This window comes from Ictalurus punctatus, chromosome 13 (assembly GCF_001660625.3).
Source record: "Ictalurus punctatus breed USDA103 chromosome 13, Coco_2.0, whole genome shotgun sequence".
Taxonomy (NCBI): Eukaryota; Metazoa; Chordata; class Actinopteri; order Siluriformes; family Ictaluridae; genus Ictalurus; species Ictalurus punctatus.
The window spans coordinates 20491426-20514312 of record NC_030428.2 but is presented as its reverse complement, the minus strand read 5'-3'; the positions used below and the strand labels follow the sequence as shown (position 1 = coordinate 20514312).

The following is a 22887-nucleotide window of genomic DNA, read 5'->3' as shown; positions in this document are numbered from 1 at the left end:
GCTGCAGGATTAGGAACAAACACAGAGGACAGAAATATAACTAAAAACATTTTAAATTAAACCATTTGAATATGTAAACCAGGAAGTAATGACTGGTAAAATGTGCTGACATGCCGACCTGCAGTAATGAACAATCGAGGCTGTTAAACTGTAATGCTGGAGAAAGATGTGGCCACTGGCTTCACAACTGATATATTTGTATGGTGAGGTAAAGATCTTCCCCTTTCATGGTTCCTTGTTTCAACTGTATATTGTACTGTTAAGCAGGATCTTCTTGTCTTTGATATTCATCCAACAACACTCCCAACACAAGTGAGAATAGTACAGTAAGGTTTACTCACCAGAATGGGACCCACGATGTGACTCTGATTTTCTGTAATAAAAGCAAACATAAATGTGTGTGTTTATATTAAATATACATGGTTATATTGAACAGATAATACTGAAATGTTTGTGCATATGAGTTTGGCATCAGCACCTTGTCCTGGTGCGTTTGCTCTTCTCTCAGGGTCCATCCTGCTGCTATGGTGGTAACTGCGTTTTCCCAGCATGCCGAGTGGACCGTGGCTTGGCAGGGAGGAAAGAAGCCGGCGTGGTGGTTGGACCTGCAGGCCAGGTGTACGATGAGAGCGCTGGACATGGGGCGCTGGACGCGACTCTGAAACAACACAGCACAATCCCAGTCAGTGTTGCTCCCATCTTCCCTGCCAGAAAATCAAGCCAGCAGCAATAAAGCCCTGGTGTGACTCACCAAGGTACTGCAGGACACTGGTTAGCGTGCTCCTCTGGGAAGGTTTGGGCTTGGTGGATCGCCCTGCCGTGCCTTCTGCCACTCGAATCATGTCTACACATCAAACGGCAGCATTGGACACACAGAGAACAGGACGAAGTCAATATGTCGCAGCAAGCAAGAGAGAGACTCGTCATGTCGCTGTGAATCACCACCCTCTTTGATAGACACTTTGCACGATGAACCAGGCAAAGGGAAATTCAAAGGCAAATCAGTTGTGCTGCAGTCGTTTCTTCTGGCAAAAGCCATATTTTTGTTCTCCCTGAACTCTACCACATGGATCTGACCATAATACTCTCATTAAATTCCCTGTCTAAACAACTTCAGCTCACTATAAAATTCATTAAAATCTTCAGGAATGCTGGTTCAAGATTTCTGAGACAAGCAATTCTGCTGCCTTGGCAAACGAAGGCCTGTCTTTAAGATGCTCTGAAATGTACTCGTGCCATTCCCTCTCTAACAATGCCTCTAACTGGATCACACGTCACTGAGCTGACTGCAGAGGTAAGAACTGCATTGAGCAAAGAAAAGGCAATCTCATCAGAGATCTTTCAGCGCTGGAGAGAACCTTGCTGATGTACATGCTGATGTACTCATTAACCAATTGAATAATGCTATACTATCTTTGAAGCTGGTAATTTCCCGTCAGGCTTTAGCAGCTTTCTCCCTTATTTGTCCAAACTGTCCTTTTAGATTCAAGTGATTCTTGTACACTACATTTAATGGATATTATGTGATACCCGAGTGGGTACTGATGTTAAACGCTTACATGCATTCACTTTAGAGCTAAAGCACCACTTAACCCTTAAACAAAAAGAACTCTGGCAAAACTCATATATTAGCAGGACTGTTATATTTTCACAGGCAGCATGCTGATTGGTATGCAAAAGAATACAAATAGCCAACGTATGTGCTTGGCTAGAGGAAATCAAATATGAAGGAAAATGGGTGTATGTACATTCGCATTCACACGCCATAAAAAAGAAAGACAAAACACGCTTGATGAGGGCATGGACAGAGCAGAATGACAGGAGCTAATGGATCAGAGCTCATGCTGTCAGTGGAAGTGAACTTCATACAACTGCCGCTCCACTCAGAATATCAAGTGTGAGTGTGGCACAGTGATGGACAGTTACACAAGACACATGAAACTACAAGGACTCAGAAAGAATGGTTTCAGCCATGGTTTTATTTTTGTTTGTTTTTTTGATTGCCCACAGGACATTTACACCAGGAAAACAAAGATATGATAGAAAGGAAGGAAACAAATCAAAGAGCATGCCCCGAGGGTCACCATGCCTTATAGCACAGAGATGCCACAGGATCTTCTTATGGGTGCGACATAAACACACTTCTAGGGTGGGTGGAGAAAAGAGTGGAATGAAAGCACAGAATGAAAGAAAGTGGTAGGAGCAACTTAAGCTGAGGCGAGATGCAGAGGAGAGATGAGGGATTATGGATTTAAATGATAGGCTGTACATATTGTAAAAACTGAATGGATAAAAGGTGGCTGTCAGGACTTCAGTATTCCCACAGAAACAACAACAAAAAAAATGGATGTCAGCACATCATCCTGCTAACTTGGAACATATTTTCAAAAGCTGGTTTTATGAAATGATGGATTTCAATATCAGCAACTGATTGTGCATATGAAATGAATAGATAAATCAGTATTATGCACAGTCTAATTAACCAAGTAAATGTTTATTTAGTTACAGGCCAACATTTACATAGCAATTTGCTTCCTTGACTATTTGACACTCCCCCAGTGGAAGTGCATTATAAAACTGCTATTAATAATTGCTCCTCAATGTTCTTTTCAACATCACGTAAAAAAAAAAAAAATATTTCAGGTTTCAGAAATTTACCAGAGGCCCAAATGCCCATCAAGTCTTGTCTGAAATCTAATGAACTATATTGACAAGTCACTGCCAGGAGCTTCAATGTCCAAATCAATGTTCACCACCACCATCATAAACCTGTTCCTTGCTTTTATTTGCTCATCTAAGGAACTATAAATAAAGCAGCAGAAGTCTACAATTGTTCCTAAAGCCAAATATTCCAAACCATTTCCACACAGTGAAGCTCACTTTGCTAAAGACTCCGATTTTCAAAAAACATATTTTGATCTAAAAGATAGTTTTGCATTTTAGCTTTCTCTGAATTACGTTTTCCAACCACACAAGTTGTAGTCACACAATTTTCACTTTTCAGCCAAACCACTGAAGTAATGACATGATTTAAGATCCAATTACAAAGGCGTATAAGGCTTCAACAGCTTGTCAATGGCTTCTTCTTTACGTGAGTCGTTTGCTACATAAAAGTCATTTGAGCAGCCCAGCTTTTATACTGTATGGTTTCTCATTTCTCGAGGATGAATGATTTTAGTGTTGATTATTTCTCCAACCACTACAAACTCATTTCTTAGGGCTATTGCTTGAGCTGTCCCATCATCCACAGATGATGCAAAGAACAGCCATACAAATGAGATGCTGTTCTAGTGAACAATATATTTTTTTAGATTAAATGGCACCTGAAGAAAATGATCCCGATAAGCCACAATCGTTCCCTGACCATCATTTAACTACATCAAATCATTTCAGGCTGGAATTAGGTGACTTTACAGCCCTATAAGGTTAACATTTCATGACTAAGAATGCAGTTTTCATATACTTCCTTGTCATAAGTATTGAGTAAAAAAAAAAAAAAAAAAAAAAAAAAAAAAAAAAAAAAAACATTGTTGGTTTTAGCTAATTGGTAAGTTGTAGAAATGTTTTTTAATCTAACTTACCAACTGTCACATTGCAACAATAGACTTCTCATAATTGATCTTTGGACGTTTCAATATTATGAAGTAATCTAAAAGATTATTCAGTTTGATAGTCAATGCATTAAATTATATTTTGTCTAGTGCATGCATACAGATTTTTTTTTTTTTAACTTTCTTTCCTGAACTGTCCAAGCTGTTTCTCCTACACTGCATTCCTTAAGGTGCTTAAGCCCCCTAAACATGTATAAAAAAAAATAAATTAAAAAAAGGGATACACAAGGGCATATTACTCTAACTATCCTTTCACTGTTTCATAAAACTCTGTTCAATAGACCACAGAGACTATACATTCACAAGTTAACTTGTGGATGGATATTAATTACAAACCCCCAGTGACAGCCTGAATCTGTTACAGATGCAGGACAAGGCACAGGTACTACATTCAGCACTATTTTATATAGGCTTTTAAATTTCTTATGCCTTACGTACATCTTGAGGTACAGCACAGATATCATGCAGAAAAACATGACCAACAAAAACAAGTGCTGCATATGACATCAAGAATGAAATGGAGCAAGCAACAGTAAAATGAACTGTGGCAGGGGAGGACAGGTTCACAGTGAGCATTAAGTAGTAAACATCATAAGGGGTGTGCAAAATACAGTTTCTTGTAGGCAAAATAGACTTAAAGGACTATCTGTAAATGCAACATTAATTAATACAAGTCTCACATTATATGCACTTGCAAGTACAACTACAAGCTAGAGTAAAGGCAATAATAATTGGGATCTACTTGACTTTCTCATGTGATCAAACCCTTTTTCACAGACATTCCAAATATATTTTTACTCTATTTTAAGAAATGACAACAGCAAGCCAAAATCTAAAGAAACAAATGTAACAAATGAAAAGATGATTGCAACCCAAAATGATGGAGGACAGGCTTTCTTTATTGGAAACGAGGTGGGGGAATACAAAAAACAAAATAATATAATAATATAATAACAACAAAAAACAGTAAAAGACAGAAATGAAGGGGAGGAATGACTGCGAGATGTTGAGAGGTGGTTGTGGGGAAGAGGGCAAAGAGGGTGCAGTGATGAGTGTGTGTGTGAGTGTGTGTGTTTGTTGTGTGTGTGTCTGTGTGTGTGTGTGTAAAGGGGCAAGATAGAGAAAGACTGAAGTTAGGAATTTAAAGAGCTCTTACACTCCGCCTTTATGGCGCCACAGTTAATGGGCACAAAGGGGCGGCGCGCAGCCCGGCGCAGCCTGATGAGGTCACGGCACATGTGACGCGCCAGCTTGGTGAGGCGCGTGGCCTGTAGCAGAAAGGCCTGCTTAGTCTTCATGGAGGATTTGGGACTTCCGCTGTTTCTCACGGGAACCATGTGGGAAGTCTGACGCAGGCTGTGGCCACGTGAACGCATCTCCTACAGACAGACGAGAGAAAGACGGAGACGATGAAGGGAAAGGTAAGCAGGCCAGAAACATGAAGGAAAGAGGACAACAGGAAAATCGATGCAGACAGATAAGGGGTCGAGGGAGAGACAAACAGATGAAAAGATGGAATAAGCAGCACTTTGCTTATTACACTGACCGGATGTGATCATTTTTGCACCATTATCTAAATCATCTTTTTATATGTCTTATGTCAATAATGCTAGTCACAGAGGAGTGATTAAGCTTCAGTCTGCTAATTACACTATTTTCAGTCATTAGGTACACTACCTAAAATTTAGACACACTCATTCTGTATATTTTCCCCCACATTTTAGAATAATAAAGTCATAAAAACTCTGAATAACACAAATGGAACTATGGGGATTACATCGTGATAAAAAAAATCCCGAAATAAATTAAAATAATTTAATATTCTAGCATCTTCAAAGTAGACACTGTTTTGTCTAGAATTTCCAGAAATGTATTCTTGGCGTTTTCTCAACCGATTTCTTGAGGAATATCCCTGAGATGCTTTTTAAACAGTATTTCAGGAATATTTCACTCCATGTCGTCCATTAAAAAAAAAAAAATTTTTTGTAAATAAAATGTTTGTTTTTTTTAATGAAAGAAATGAATATGTTGTCACGATTATATTTTTTGTCTACAACACCGATTTCAATCATTTAATCATACATCTTCAGATCAAAAGGTTTTTAAGATCATGAGAAACATGTTAATCGGGTGTCCACAAACTTTTGACCGGTCGTGTATATTTTCGGTTTATATTTTGTCTTGCACTACCACTTACACAGAACCATATTTTCACTCTATTCCATGTTAGCAGTGTTTATTTCTTTTTTTTTATTTTAGTCTTTTAAATCTTTTAATCATAAAACAAATTTCCAAAAAGTAGACACAAGAAAATGCACATTAATGTTTCCACCAACTATGGTCATGCAGAACTAGAAATAAAAAGCAATTATGGAGAAAAGATTATAATACCCAAAGCACACAGCTGTTTCTCAAAGTCTCAAATGACTTTTCCATTCAAGGTTTTTTTTTTTTTTTTTAATCTTTTGGGACAACCAAGTTTGCACTGTTTTCCAAACCTGATGCCAACTGCACCAATACTTTCATATTTTGATGAGGTATAAAAGCACTTTTCAATCCTGTGCGTGGTCCATATAACCCATCTCTAGTTGCCTTCTGAGAGATCATCAGGTCACCTCCATCATCTATTCCTGACTCCTAAAACCCGCATGCCCTAATCCTTGACTCTAACAGGTGCTTACATTTGAAGCAGGGCTTGGAGGTGTTTTCTCTTCTGTTCCCTCAGCTCGGCTTGGCATCTTCAGGCCACCGTATTTTTTCCAGTACATCCAGCAGGAGACACAGAGGCGACACTGCATGTTCGGAGGCCCCCACGAGTACCACTGAGGAGACTGCATGGCTAGGGAGGCAAAGGAGATGGTCACCACAGTCTCACGCTGTCAATGCCTGGCAAAATTTATGATTTAATTTTTGTAAAAAGGAGATCATTAAAGACTGTGGTACAAGAAGAGTCATTTCATACTACATACTCAATTTCAATTCATATTCAATGACCAAACCTTATAACAAACTTCAGAAGAATTTATAAGAAATCATTTTTTAGATTTTAGGCAAGTGAAAACTGAAGGGAAAAAAAAAGACCCACTAAATTCACCCACAGACATGTGAACAGCAACTGTGAAGAGCTGCTCTAAAGATCTTCTAAAGCTCCAAGTGCTATTAACTACATCTTGAAACATGTGAAGGACACATTTGTCATTCTATTGAAGATTTATCACTAACAGTCACTAAAGTTCTCGGTTTTTTAAGGGCACGACATGTTTTAAGTGAAATGTGGGGACTCTACTGATTGTAATTGAAGAAGGAAAAAAAAAAAAAACTCATAATATATTCACCAAAACAGCTTTCGCATGCACGCCCCCCGCTGGCTGCATGGTACCCGCCCGGTCCTGCCGCGCCATTCATGGTGGTCATCTTGCCATTGCTGACAGAGATTTGATTAGGATTTGGCTTATTACTGCAGAATAATAAAAAAAACAACAACATACATTTCACATTCTGATGAGTGAATAAATGTTGTCGTTTTTAAGAGAATAGAAAGCAAGAGGAATCAGAAGGCAAGGAGGAACTCACTATGTGGGGATATAGACTTGCTTCAATTTGCTCTCTGCTTCAGCTGCCTTCAGTCGCTTCTGAATCGACAGATAAATGATTTAGCACCATGTCTACGGTATATAATGTATGCAGTCAATATTACAATAGTAACATCATATTCTTTCGGTGCTTTTGTTTACCTGCTGCACATATCTGTCTGTAGTTTTCCACATGTAGTAATACTCAATAATGCTAGTCAGGGACTTCCATGGGAGCTGAAACACAGCAGGAAGACGGTACAAAGCAAAAAGTAAGAAATGGCATGAGAACTACCATGATAGTGATGCGCACACATGCACGCACACACACACTTCATAAGAGTCCTTTGTCTGTCCTGATGAACTGTGTGCCTGCTCTCACTTTAGCACTGCAAATCGACAAACTAGAACAACCTCAAAATACCTCCATATTTCGATGCTTATTCTGAGACATGGAATGTCTGGCTTTGCATGCAGATGCACATATTTATTCATGAGCACCTGCCTTTGGCAGATGCCTGGAGGATGAATGCTAAAAACACTTCAATATCCTAATGTATATCCTTGCTTGCACTTTAACAAGGCAAGAAGAAGATGACAACGTAGAAGTTTCATTTGAGAGCCGGTGGTACGACTGCACACAGGATGCTGAAGCATGTTATGTGGCATTTCTGTTCTTTTTTTCCCCTACTTGTATGTTTCAGGGGAAATGGCACCTGCCTTCACTGGTCAGATTTGCCCACAAAACAAACTCTTACCTGTCCTCTAACAAGCTGGACTATAATGCAGCATCTTTAACAATGTGAAAGCCTAGAAAATTCTACCCATACATCAGTCATCTTGTAGCCTGCCTCTCCAACTCGAGATAGAGAGTGCCTGATGTGGCAGAGTGCATGTTGAGAGGAAAGCCCTCATCAGCCTGCAAGCTTGATTAGGGACAAAACCCCTGCAGCTTCAAAATATCATCCCTGCTGTGTACCCACAAATATAGGCTTGGTCTGGCTAGGCGTGTACAGACATTTCATTTTCATACCTAAAAAAAATATGATATGCCATTAGTCATATTTAATAAGGTGTCATTTTCTAAAGATAACCATTCCTCTATTGGGGCAGAGTGCCATTTGCCTGCCATTTTGTTCAACTCTCGTTTTATGAACGGAATGGCCCTCATAGAGAATGAGAAGTAATGCTGCCTCCAAATATGCCAAAAATAATACAATGCATCCTGAGTATCACAGTACACTGCATGCATGCCTGATTATTGGTACATGCTCAATCTCTAATGACCTTTATCCAGGGATTGTCAAGCAAAAACAACAGGACAGAGGCCAGGTCTCTAGCATCCAAAGGCCATCTCATGCATATCCAACCAAAGGCCAACAGAGCTCTGTGGCAGCAGCATCTCAGTGGGATTTTTCTTGTGAAAAATCACTCATGATTCTGTTTCAGGTATTGAACCATGAGTGTCTGAATAACCATTTACACTTGAGTTATCATCTGGTGCCTTGCTTCTCCAAGTGCAGTTCAAGCCAAGGGCAGCTCTCCATTTAGATACCAAGTTTCTACTGGAAAGAAAGTAATTTCCCAGAGAGCTAAAACATTACAATCTATACTGATCAAAGCCTGACAGAACCACTCACACCCGACCCTGAGACTTGGGCACACTCCAGATTTTCTATCTGGTTTAACCTGATTGTAAAAGTTTAGGCCTGTTTCACTTTGAGCTCTAACTTCTACAGAGGGACAAGTTAACCAACATTCTGTCCCACACTTAACCACAACGGTCTGTGGTCTGGAAATCACGACTCACATTATCAACATTATTAGATTTTGGGGTCCAAGCACCAACGTCAACTCCGACCTGTGTTCTCTATCAGTGAAAAATTCAGGAAGAGAAAGTTCTATGGCACCAAAAAAGTAATATTGAAACAATCTAAATAACGTTCACAAAATAAACCCATACTAAGGGGGATTGTTGGAATTGATTTTTATACTTAACAGGGCCCCTGGCTACAAAAGGTTTGACACACAGCTTTTGCGTTCTCTTTAGAAGAGGTGTATTGCTTTCCTATAACATCTCTGTGTGACCATCTATGATCTTTATGATTTGGACTCACAAAGTCTTGCCGGATGTCGTTGAAATCTTTGCCGTATTTCTCCAACGCTTCTTCAAACAGATTGGCCTCTGAAGAGCTCCACTCCTCCATTTCGTCCCTGCAGAGCACAGGGCCTCCCTGTGGCACCAGAACACTCAGTGCACTTGAAAGGTCATAGCCATGCCGGTGCAGCGTGTCCATGGCATGGAACTGCACACGGTCAGCACAGGGGGACAAGAAAAAGAGCCACACACAGAAAGAAAATGAATGAGGCGAAAAAGAGAGAAGGAGAGCTATAAAACCAAGTGCTGCTGATGGTACCAGTGTGATGTCCCGCGAAGCCGCTGCAGCACTCATGTGTAAACTGGGCTGCCTGACAGAGCTGCTGCAGTCCAGAGCCCGAGCAAAGGTACCCACCGCCCTGTGCAAACAATAACAGCACTACTTTCATGAGTGGGAACCTCCAAACAGTACACCAATCAGAGACAATATAATTACAGTTATTATTATAAACGGCAGCATCTCAGTTTATAAACATACCATTCTATTTCAGGGCACACAGCTCTATATAATTAACCTTGAAACTTTTTTGAAGGAAGGCAGAACAATGACATGGACATATTTACTATGACTGTATGTTACAATTATTTTTAAAAGAACACATTTTAACTACAGTTGTTTGGCATACAATACAACCAGCATTTCTTAGTGTTCATTCTTTAAGCAAAAGGATTTATTTTCATATTGAGCCAGAACACATACCGAGCCACCACTAGGAACTGGTCTATCTGCTTATTGGTCAGCGGGCATTCTGGGTCCCACATCTTCACCTCCAGCTTGGACTGGTCCCTGTCATCTGCTTCCCCTGGTTAAAAGAGGACAGTTTCTTTTATGCAAATCAACAAATCATAAGCTATGAAGGTTTGTACTTTTTCCAGAATCAAACCTCTCAAAGAGCATAGTAATAGCTTCCAATGACCAAATATTTACCCATTTTCATTCCAAACACTTCAGCAGTTCATGCCAGAAAAAATTAATTTGTGTCCTGAAGTGATTTATTAATCAAACTTCCCACAGTCAGAGTGTTGATAGACTCTCAGCCTTGGCTTAACTCTAAGGCCTTTGTTTACCAAGTCTCTTAAAGGTGATAAAAATGGAGAAGAGATCCTCAATCCCCCCTAAGGAGAAGATGAGTAAGAATGGATATGACAATGTAGTACTGTTGCTGCAATAATTTTTCGATATCGTGACTACTACAATATTAGCCAACTGCAATTACTGATTTCCCTTATTCCCTTTTTAAAAATTAACTGCTGGTAGATTATAGCATGCTTTATTAACCCCAGTACTATAGTAACCCATACTATTCCTGTATCGTGACCAGTCCTGAATCATGATTACTTTCTATTCTAATTAGATCAGTGGTTACACAACACCTCATGCAGCTAGCCGAGTCTAATAAACCTGATTATCAGAGTCAATGACATTTTAAATGATCTGAAACAGCACCACTGCAAATTTAACAAATAAAATGTTGATACTTTTAGGTTTTCCTTCAGTTACTCTTAATTACCAGCTTTTTGCCACTTTTCATTACGGTTTACAAATCGTCACCCGCAAGAGACAAATGGCCACTGGGCACCACTAGAGTTCTGCAATCCACAAGCAATGCCCAATCCGACCAACAAATAAATAGGTCCATCACTCTGACTGCTACTATATTATGCACAAATGTAGTCCATATCCCAGCATCCCAAGAGTTTCAAAGCCAAGCAGCTATCAGAACAAGTGAATAATAGAGCTGTGGTTATGGGGTCACAAATACATTTTGGGAAAAGTTGGTGTGTATCAAATACAAGCGGGTCACATTCTCCTAGCAATAAAATAATCACCTTTGCAATACTAACAGAACACAGAACAGCAATAATTAGTGTGTTGGATGATGTTCTCTCCCTTATGGCGCTTTTCGACTGCACGGTACGGCTCGACTCGCTTTTGGGGGGTTTTCCACTTTGGATAGTACCTGGTATTTTTTTTAGTACCACCTCGGTCAAAGTTCTGAGCGAGCTGAGCCGATACTAACTGTGAGTAGAGGGAGTAGGGAATTCTCCTTAACAAGTGGTTCTGTATTGTGCCTGAATAATGTGTCATTTAATACATATTTTGTGTATGGTAATATTCTATTAATTGAAAATTATGTATCGTTTATCTCATTACAGATAAAATTACAACAGAGGTTTCTGTCTTAGATCTTACACCTCGCTTGTAAATACCTGATTTCCAAACAGGAATTTATCGAAGTCGCTCCTTGTCGAGCACTACGTAGGTTCTAGAACGCCGTTATATTACATCTTTAAAGGGTCCATGTTCAGTGAACAGGAAAGGCATTTGAAAAAGGGCCTGACCGTGTATTTGTACAGGGCTTCGATAATACAAAATTATTCCTCCATGAAGGTGAGTGGAAGATGGCACCTGCGTTCAGGCGGCACTAAACTGCAGTGGAAAAGCAAGCTCAAGATACGTAAACCGAGCCGAGTTGTACCATGCAGTGGAAAAATCCTTTTACTGAGGGTTTCTGTGGTTGTTTTGATTATTCTTGGCACATTACACATTACCAAACAATATAATGCAAGCCAGTCTTTAACTATTTACATCAAGAGTTCACCAATGCCCTATAATAAATTTCAATATTAGGAATAAGAGGCCACCCACTTCCACCTACCTGGTACCATCTGTTACATAAGTATTAAGGACACCAAATTAATGTTAAAATATTTTAATAAATGTTTGCTATGCAGTTGTTTTCTCTCAGCAGGGATAATGTGTACAACACATTTGGCCTTCAAAATAGTGTTCCACATAGACATCCGAGGCACTGTTCATTTGAATGCAAATGTACCAAGAGAACAGGAAGAAAAGTGTTAAGATCTTTGCAACTGGGGATATAGCTGGGGAAACAGTATAAGTGGCGAAGTAACTGACAGTAAAGCAATTTCACACTTGACTGATTGTAACTGCTGATATAGACATCTATCCTGTTCCTTTTGTGATGCACCAGCAGTCACTATTCCTGATACTCTGCAAACACTAAGCACCATACTCAACCTCTCCCAGTGTCGAGAGAAAAAGTTCTACTATCCAACCTCACTCAATTTTGTAAACAGAGGCTGGTGGTTAACCAGACTGAAGCTTTTTCATTCATTACATGTTACATTTATGGCATTTGGCAGACGCCCTTATCCAGAGCGACTTACATTTATCTCATTTATACAACTGAGCAATTGAGGTTTAAGGGCCTTGCTCAAGGGCCCAACAGTGGTAGCTTAGCAGTGCTGGAGCTTGAACTTCTGACCTTCTGATCAGTAAACCAGAGCCTTTAACCACTGAGCCACCACTACCCCATTAATTTATTTAATCCAAAATAAAATGAAGTAAAAGATCATGGCAAAGATATTGACGAAAGTGGTGGCTCAGTGGTCTGGGTTACTGATCAGAAGGTCAGGAGTTCAAGCTCCAGCACCACCAAGCGGCCACAGTTGAGCCCTTGAGCAAAGCCCTTAAATATCTCTGCTTCAGGGGTTCCGTATCATAGCTGACCCTGCACTCTGACCTCAATGTCTTAAGTTGGGATATGCAGAGTAAAGAATTTCACTGTACTGTTCCGTGTGTGTGTGTCTGTGTGAGACAATTATAAGCTTTCTTCTTCAAAAATAAGCAAAAAAAGTAAACAATAATAAAATCACAAGAGAGATTTGTTATAGTGTATGAGACAGTATTGTGATCACCTTCCTGGAGCATATCAGGGACGTCAGCCTGAAAGCGGGGGCCCACACGGATCTCCCCTTTGTCTGCCAGTAGGGTCTTCTGTGTTGGGTCATACACCAGGGAGTAAAAAAAAGCATCCTGTCAAAGAGAGAAAGAAAAAGAGACAGACATGAGAAATTAAAAACTAAAAACACACACACTCTGAAGTGCCCTGCAAAATGAGACATCTCTGAATTCAATTATTTGTATAGCGCTTTTTACAACAGACCTTAATTTTATTACTTGTTTCCCTGTACTGAGGAAATAACAAGCCATGCCACTTACTCTAAACTGGCGTCAAAGTCAATTTTAAGAACAACTGTTCATGTGAAACATTTTTCAGAATGCTTTAACACATTCTTCAGTATAAATGTTTTCCTAAATTAAGCTCTAAGACTATCAACATTGATCCTTTCAGAGATAGGACAATCTTTCAAGATGGAAAAATGTCTGGTTTGTTTGTTTCTAGTGCTGACCATGCATAAATACCATAAAATCCTTGGAAAGTTGTAAGTAACTAAAAAATAAATAAATGTATGTTTTCTCGTTCTCACTCTCAGACAACCACACACACACAATCAATTCCTAATGTAATGTAATGTTTTAAAGACATCTTGCAAAGGGGGGGCCTCGGTCAAATTTTAATGCCATTTGGGGGGTCTTGCGGTGGAAAAGTTTGGGAACCCCTGTCTTAGAATAACTCTGATCATGCATAAATCCCCCCCAAAAATGTTGAAATTCTTTTTTGTGGTACTCATTAGGGATGTTACGACACCAAAAATCTAGTAATCGGTACCGATGCCACCAAAAGTACACGATACTCGATACCACAGTGTGTTTTAAAAATAAAATTAAAAAAAATTTAATTAAAAACTCTCCTGGAGGACATCCTCCTCTGGCTGATAGAGAAAGAGAGGGAGTGAGAGAGAGAGAGAGAGAGAGGGAGAGAGAGGGGGGGGGGGGGGGTATTTTAGTTATCAAACACTGTCTGACAATGAGTGGAGGTGCACTCCACACACACACGCATGCACACAGACAAACGCACGCACGCACACACACACACACACCCCTTATAATCTGAATGCAAGCATTAGTTTAAATTCACTGATATGGTGACAGGATAGAAAGATTTATTAAAAGCATGAACATTTGAATAATTATTAGTGACAGTAGCTACATATAGCTGACAGGACACGGGCTGAATGGCGATACATGGTGGCCCATTAGGAGGTAGTTTATAACAATGCAATGTGTTAGCGTCGTTAACAAATAACAGGCTATCACTAACATTACACGGAGCATAACGTTAGCTGGTTTCATGGCAACAATGCCAGCTGCCTCAAACATCCATAATATAGGACCGTCTTTCAGGTGCTTCGCCAAATTCCAGGTGTTTTCTCGCTTTGTTTGAAATGAATGATAGCATCGGTTGCACACCGAAAACCGATACTAGCTTTCCTCTCAACGAGTTGGGGCAGAGATAAACTTGTTAAGCTAAGCTAAACTTTTTAAGAATGTTTAGCTTAGACATTCAACGTTTTAAGAATGTTGGTACTGAAGTATCGGTTCTCGTGACATCCCTAGTACTCATACATAGAATATATAAACTGTGGTTAGCTTGAAAAAAAAAATGTTTATGTTTATAATTTGGGCCACTTTTCACAACGCCATAAAAAATGCACTTGGGTACCTCTTTGTCCAGATAGGAGAGTACTGATTCAGTCTCATTCAGGAGGGCCACGCTGCACTTCCCCCTGGAAAAACAAGCAGACACAAAGCAGCTTTCAGAATCAGACACGCGCGCACACACACACAGACACGCGCACACACACACACCAAGCTCTGCACACAGATCTTGGCACAGCAGGGGGAGGAGGAAGTGACATGAGGTGCAAGATTGCAAAAAAAAAAAAAGTGTGAATGAAAAGAAAGTGAGAAAAGAGTCAGAATGTGAAGTGAGGTGGGAAAAGGTGACGGGGTGGGGGGGGGGGATCATCTATGGTAGGAGGACGGAGGTTGAAAAGGATCATGCATTTGTCAAACAGCACAGAAGCAATTACATAAGCTTTCATTCTTCTCCTTAAACTGGGTGAATGTGTAATAGGGAGACACGCCAAAACCGGTTCAAAGTGGGAACCCATTTTAAATTAGTAGACCAGGGAGTACAGATAACAGCAGCCATTATGTGATCTGTGACTGGAAGTGGCACACGAGTTAATACTGAATCTGTCATCTCTCTCTCTCAGGTCACTCATATGAAACACAGGGTGAAGAGAACAAAAGAAATTACAGGTGCGGTTGTACATTAGTCATTAGTGGATGACAAGACCTTTGCTTGTCAGACCTGAATGCTATTCCTACAGTTCGCCTTCTCTCATAGTCTGATTTACGTTGTCGGTGATATACAAAGGTCTCTAAACTAATCACATTATTACAAATAGGTAATAATATAGAAAAAGCAAGAGCTTGCGAAATAGTTTTTTAATCTGGAAACGTCTTATACATTGCCAGGTTAGGATTAAGAGTATAGTTAGTATTGACAATTTAACTTATTTTAAACAGTCAGTGAAATATTATATAGACAACAATAGTTAAATTTTATTGATGCTGAGTAATTAATATCTTGGCATGATAAAACTACACTGATTCCATTGTTGATGTATTTCAGATTTTTCCTAATATTAAGCTAATACCATACCAACCTGATAACAATATCAATCATGTGTATGTGAGACTGAGCATTTATACCCATATATGTATAACATATGTATAACATCTTTGTTTTAACAACCACTGGAGAACCATGACACCTTGACTTTCCAAACAAAACAGTTAAATAAAATAAATAAATGGAGCACAGAATAAAGGGTCATTTCCTTTTCTTTTTAGAGAAATAGCCATTTTAGAGCACACAGCAAGCGTCAGCTAACTTTTAATGAAAATTTAGGTGTAACTTCATGCTGTTAATGAATTTATCACAAGAGTCTCAGAAGGATCAGGTGCTAGACAGTGTGACCCTTCTTTTGCAGATTTTTATCAAGGGTTTCATAATAAAATACATGCAAATATATCTCAAGTGTCAAACTTAAACAATAACATTGCATCCAGTACTTCCTGTCTTCCATTGGCTGGAGAAGCTGGGGCCGTGTCCCCACCCCTTTCTGAAAGAGTATCCCGTGGGCAGTGGTGGCTCAGTGGTTAAAGGCTTTGGGTTACTGCTCAGAAGGTCAGGAGTTCAAGCCCCAGCACTGCCAAGCTACTACTGTTGAGCCCTTGGGCAAGGCCCTTAAACCTCAATTGCTCAGATGTATAACTTAATGTAATAAATGTAAGTCACTCTGGATAAGGGCATCTGCCAAATGCTGTAAATGAAATGTAAATGTGGCCCCTTCAAAATCTCACACATTCAATCTTGACAGGAACTGACTTTACCAAAAAAATTAAAAATAAAATTTACGGTTTAACTATTAGCTGATTCATGCTATTAGTTTCTTAGGGTGGTGTAATATGATAAAACTCTCATGAAGAGGTATAAATGAACAGTTTATATCAGGCTCCTTTTCATCAGACACAGTGATATGATCACATTATTATATCACACTTTTTTTTTAATTACAGATAACTACAATCATAATATTGTAGTATAAGGTAATATAAAGTGTGAGTTTTATACTGGTTGTACTGTAGCTCTCGTTGTACTGGCCAAGTTAATGCTTTCTGTAGGACTACGCACTTTAACCTCCCAACCTTCCAGTAAAGACACAATGTAGGTTATATGAACCACAGCAACTCATTTCTAAAAGAATTTTAAAGCATCCATCGTTCTGTAATCGTTAGAAATATGGATTTAAACATGAGTTAAATTGAAGAGTTTCAGTAAATGAATCACTTGTTACAGCTGGATACAGACGAATAAAAAATGCTTCAGAAACGCTTTAAGCGCAAATTAACTTAGTTTGTAATTGATCTCAAGGTTTCATTTTTCGCACCATCGACATTCTTCTCCACAGGACAGAACAAGGTTACGCCCGTGCCGCCTTCTACACCTTCGTCTCTTTTTTTGCTTTCCGTTTCCTATAAAGTCTGGTTAAATTCACGTGACACTACACCCGAATGTAAAGACAGACCTCTATGTGAGCGTCCACACATCAAGCCTTGACGCTGCACAAACCTGGCCTATGTTGCAGTAACCACTCTATGTATTCTCTATGCTGACTATGCATATAGTTTCTTGAAGAAAAAAGCTGTGTGTGTGTTTACCTGATGTGTGTGGCAGGGAGTGATTCATACTGGCGAGACAGAAAAAGTTCTCTGTGTCGGAGCTGGTGTTTCTGCTTCTCACTAAGCTCTGGCTCTGTAGGCATCTCCTTCTCTTCCTCCAAGTCTTCTGCTCACACACACACACGCACGCACGCACGCACACACACGCACGCATGCACACACACGCACGCACACACAGAGCATTAGAACTAGAAATGCTGCTGTTACAAAAAGAGACATTCATATAAATTATCAGAAATGCAATGCAGCGAACACACACACTTTCTCCCTCTATCTCTCTCAAAATAAACCACTGCACTAGATACTGCAGAAGTCTAACCAAAGCGTAATTTAAAACAAACGCCTGAATAACCAACATTCATGCAAAATTGAAAATTTAAGACAGTGAGTTATGAGGTTTATAAAACCTCAGAAATTCTACCACATTAACAGAAAAGTCAAACAGATGCTCATTCATCAGTTCAAGCTATCTATCTGGCAAGTCAAATGATCTGGAAAATTATTTAGAGTACTAAGAAATTGTTCATTACTGTTGTAATATAAACCATCAGATGGTGAAATGGAAGACAAGACGCTTGCGATGATAGCACTGCATTAGGACATGAATCAAACTGACTGGCAGAAAAAGCACCACAAACGGTATCGGCATCAGCATTTCAGCCTTGGTCAATTTCACTATTGTTTCAGATACATTACTGCCAGCACCATTTCTCAACACTGGACGTGAGCTCTTCCGGGATGGACAAACGTAGCCCAGTTAACCTTCTCCAATAAGGCTGCACAACATGCACAAAGCTAACATACTGCAATTATTCTACTACACCAGGCAATCTGTGATGTGTCGCTGTTCAAGTATGGCATAATTTGGACCATGTTTATCACACCAAGTCCATGATTTATCAAAGCACCCACAGAAACTATATCAGGATCCTCCGCGATCAAACAAAGTGCTCACAGAACATTAATACGGTTTGTTAACATACTCATGTCCATATGGCATGATTCTTCAATATAGTACTGCAAGACCCTTAATGATTAACATCATCATTAACATCATCATCATCAAATGATACATCATGCAGCCCTGTGCTCCAGCAAAACATCTTAATTAAGCATTATTGAAGATAGCAAACCCTCAAACTGGCTTGTCGATATCAATGAGTTTAACATTCCTAAGCCACGCTGGATTAGGAAAGCCCAACATGGCTGTGTGGAATTTGCAACACTCTAAAGATCACAGGACCCCTGCTGACATGCAGGGATATGACACACATACTGGCTTGTCATCAAAAGGTACACACGGACACGGAGACACACACACACAAAGATGTGCATGGATGGATTTTTGTTTTTAGTAAAACATGGCCTCATTAAAACACATTTTCAACCGCCAACACAAAACACCACTCAGTCTGTCACAACCTCACTCACTCGCATGCTTGTCTGCCAGCTGGATGAGGCTCTGTGAGATGTCCCTTCTCCTGTAGAAACACACCACCTTTGCCTCCACATTGCCGCTCGCCGTCTGAAAGCAGTGACAAGCATGATCAATGGTGGCTCAGGGTTTCACACTTGAACCACACCTGCTTAATGAAGATAGGGACAAGGGGAAACAAAAGCTTGTAAAACCGAGCAGTGCAGTGCTGATGAGAGCACAAGTTACAGAAACAGACTCTGGGTGTCTATTTGTTAAAGTTGTCATGCTGTCGGCTTATTCAGCAAGTTTCACTGAATGAACCATTGGGACACTCTCAACTCAACATAAGTACAGTAAAACCAATGCACTTTTCCTTGATTAGGATAGCACTATTTTTAAACCAAAAGCACCTTTGGTCGTTTTTGCAGTCTGATAGCAGTTTGTGGAAAATCAGGTCATTACACAAAGACTGGTGTAGTATATACCTGGATCCTCACACTTTTGATTTCCCGTGAGAGAAACAGCCAGGGAGATCAAACAGCACAGTCACTTCTTGTTTTGTTTTATCATTGCACTTGTTCACTTACGAGAAAGACCCCTGTCTTTATGGGAAAGACCCACTGGCACCCTCTTCTATCCACTGGATAATCAGTCCTATCTAACAAAAATAAGATGGATGGTGATATTTAAATTTAAACGCATGCAGGATTGTTCAAGCCAAACAGCAGACTGTACATTTAATCTGCTGGACAAGTGAATTCTTAGTTTCTCAAAAGATTAAAAGTCACATGAAAATTGAATGGACTGACTGGAGTCACCATAGATTTTTTATTATGATAACCATATATAAAAATCTGTGGTAGAACTGTGAGCATATTTTATCAGCCACCCAATTGGCATTTTGAGCCATTCCTTTACATTTCCTAATAAATAAAAAAAACAACAACAAACAAACAAACAAACAAACAAATTACTCCATTCTCACTGTTGCAATTTTAATGTACACTGCGTAATTTATTAAAATAATAATAAATTATAGTAGGGTTAAAGAGAGCACTATGTATTTTTTTTTCCATGTCGTACAAATTGGGCATTGTTGTAATGCCATTTATTGAAATATACTGAGAGAAAAAACAAATTGAGAAGAATAATTAGATAGCAGACAACCAGCTACAGATGGCACAGGTGTGCATGACTTTAACCTTTTTCGTTACCATGGGAACAATACATTTAACACCTGTCACCAAATATTACGTTACGCCCGCATCAGAAACAAACATGAACAGAGATTGGAAGAAATAGATATATTTCTTATCGGGATCTAATATGAAACCTTGCCAACACAATCAGTTTGAATCTAACCATTTTTAAATTGTGTCTTTGCACACACCTAAACACATTAACTCACCCGAGCAAACAAATCTGTCGAGATACTTATGAGGGACTCAGCATGTCTTTGATTCCCATTTTAAACATGGCATGAAGATTGTGGATCAGAAAAGAATAAAGGGCAGGAATATATGAGTCATGGAGGTTGTTTGATTTTTGCTGCTTGGTGAGTGTAAAGCAAAGCAGGACTTTCTTTGCCTCTCTTTTATAAACCTGTTCTAATCTATACTATATGTTTTATTCTAACACATCCATAGCTAAATGCATTTAGGTTCACAGTGCCCATTATCAAAGGGAACTGAAATTGTTGTGAGCTTCTCTGCAGGAGCCCAGCGTGACTCGATTACTCAAGCACCTGAATCATTTTTGAAGACTGTTTAAATACTTCATGTTGTTCAATATTACCTATTATTCCCTACCACTGACTACCATTTTAGGCTTCCCCTGTAGTTTCTTTACCACAAACATCCCACAGTGGAGCCTCACACCTCAGAACTGTACCTTGTTCAGCTCCTCTATTCTCCGGATCAGATAAGGGTTGCTTGAAGAATTCTCAAAAAAGACATAATCTGCAACAAGAAACATGGCATTTCATTCTTGGGTGGTTTGCCTATTAATTCAAAAACAAAGAATGATCAAATTAGCTGGTACTTAAGAGGAGAAAGGCTGCAGGAAAATGTTGTTATGCAGACTACAACACATTTCCTGTCAAACTCGGGTGACATGCTTAACCATAATAACAAATTGCAAAATTGGATTTTTATGCAAAAATTATTATTGAACGCTAAAAGCCACAGGGATCACAACAGCATGTTACGATCAAAATGATTGTACCTGACATGCTCAAATAGCACTACTAAACCTTTAAGCCCTATTTCATTTATCATTTGGAATGGTTGCACAAAGAAAGACAAACTTATAAATGTTTTTGTTTTTTTGCATGTTAAGCATGTTACAATCTAAATAATAATTTTACATGATATTAAAATTTATTCAAAAACTAGTTGCTATTAATTTTCCTGTTGTCTTTATACACTACATAGCCAAAAGTTTGTGGACACTTGACCACTCACACCCATATGTGCTTGTTGAAAATCCCATTCCAGATTTAGTCCCCTATTTGCTGATAATGTCTACTCCTCTGGGAAGGCCTTCCACTAGATTTTTGAGCGTGGCTGTGGGGATTGGCTCATTCAGCCACAAGAGGAGGTCGGACACGGAAGTTGGCCGAGGAGGTCTGGGATGCAGTCCGTGTTTCAAATCTTCCCAAAAGGTGTTTAGTTGGGTTGAGGTCAGGACTCTCTGAGTTCGTCCATACCAACCTTGACAAACCGTGTCACCATGGACCTTGGTTTGTGCACATGGGAATTGTCATGCTGGAACAGGTTCAGGCTCCTTTACTTCCAGTGAAGGGAAATGGTAACGCTACAGCACACAAAGTCATCCTATACAATTGTGTGCTTCCAACTTTGTGGCAATAGTTTGAACACAGTTGTGACAGCAAGGCATCCACAAACTTTTGGCCATGCAGTGTAAACATGAGCATGGATGTCTGAAGAACCTTACTAGACTTTTAACAAATCACATTTCCCCCAATCTGTAAACAAACCAGCAATCTCCTATTGTACAGATATGCAAAACATATCAGATAGTGGTGTATTTAAAGACAAGTCGAGTCTGTCTGGTGTTCACGTCTACAGCTGTGCCAGACATCACCTCACGTATTCTCATCATAACATGCCTGGACTGGACCAGAATATTTACTGATGAGACTCCCAAAAGTACATCCCTAAAGTAGCCTACATGTTGATTTTAAAAGATGTTAACCCAAACTATTAAGACATAACCAAAAGGTTATTCCTGTAGCACTTGACACGGTTGCACTCAGGACTACAAAGACAACGTGTGAATAAAATCCTTTTAATAAATGCATTATTAGTGTACATTTTCAAGGAGCGTGCTGCCTGTATGTAAGTGTTAGTGATTAGTGTCATCTGTATGTAGGACTGTAAGGGCCCTGGTGTTAAAAAGCCCAGATATACCGGTCTCATTCCGATACACTGGGACAAACCCAAAGCACTGGAACTGTCTAATTGTTTGTAATTTACGTCGTGAAACAGATTAAATCGCAAACATTAACGCAATCAAAGTTCACCTACTTGTATTCCACAAACATGACGATTGTCTTTAGGTGTTAAATATTTGCCACGATTTAACGGCGCCATGAAACAATGTCGGATTCACCGGCACGCCACGGCTAATCACTACCGAGGCTGGCTAATTGCATTAAACAATGAGGGGGGGGAAATAGCAAGACGAGGTTTAAGTCGATAAATGAGTTTGTATTGGAGAAAGACAAAAGTTATTAACGTTATCCTCGAGGCTGTTTAGGTTAATTTCACTCGCAGTGAATAAAACCGACATGGCTATTCGGTGGTTAATGTTGGCGATAAAACTGAGCTATAAAATGCTAGTTAGCTAGCACGCCGTGAGGACTTATAACTAATGAAAATATGCAAAATGGTCAAAATTACGAAGAAATATATCTGTGTGGAAACCCTCACTGTCCATCCCTCGAGGAAAAAAAAACCCTTACATGCTGAAACGTGGGTTTCCGACGAACGCGTTTAATTTGGCCCATTTCTGCGCCTTTAATAGCGTTAGCTAGCTAGATTAGCTGATGATGTGTTTATGATAGCTAGCCACGACTAAAACTA

The 22887-nt window shown here is 39.5% G+C and overlaps 1 protein-coding gene across 4 annotated transcripts in view; it reads right to left on the bottom strand.

The window, feature by feature from the left end:
* The window catches only part of mta3 (metastasis associated 1 family, member 3), a 28938-nt gene that overhangs the window by 5548 nt on the left and 503 nt on the right, over positions 1-22887 (bottom strand). For all 4 annotated transcript variants that reach the window (XM_017483714.3, XM_017483715.3, XM_017483717.3 and 1 more), the window contains exons 2-17: positions 20672-20739; positions 18796-18889; positions 17344-17470; positions 14774-14837; positions 13065-13182; positions 10042-10144; positions 9601-9700; positions 9301-9489; positions 7346-7420; positions 7185-7243; positions 6947-7068; positions 6293-6450; positions 4768-4990; positions 752-844; positions 479-658; positions 342-373 (exon numbers count right to left, since the gene is read on the bottom strand). In XM_017483714.3, coding sequence (XP_017339203.2) covers positions 342-373; positions 479-658; positions 752-844; positions 4768-4990; positions 6293-6450; positions 6947-7068; positions 7185-7243; positions 7346-7420; positions 9301-9489; positions 9601-9700; positions 10042-10144; positions 13065-13182; positions 14774-14837; positions 17344-17470; positions 18796-18889; positions 20672-20739 — 1805 coding nt within the window. The remainder of the gene's footprint in view (positions 1-341; positions 374-478; positions 659-751; positions 845-4767; positions 4991-6292; positions 6451-6946; positions 7069-7184; positions 7244-7345; positions 7421-9300; positions 9490-9600; positions 9701-10041; positions 10145-13064; positions 13183-14773; positions 14838-17343; positions 17471-18795; positions 18890-20671; positions 20740-22887) is intronic.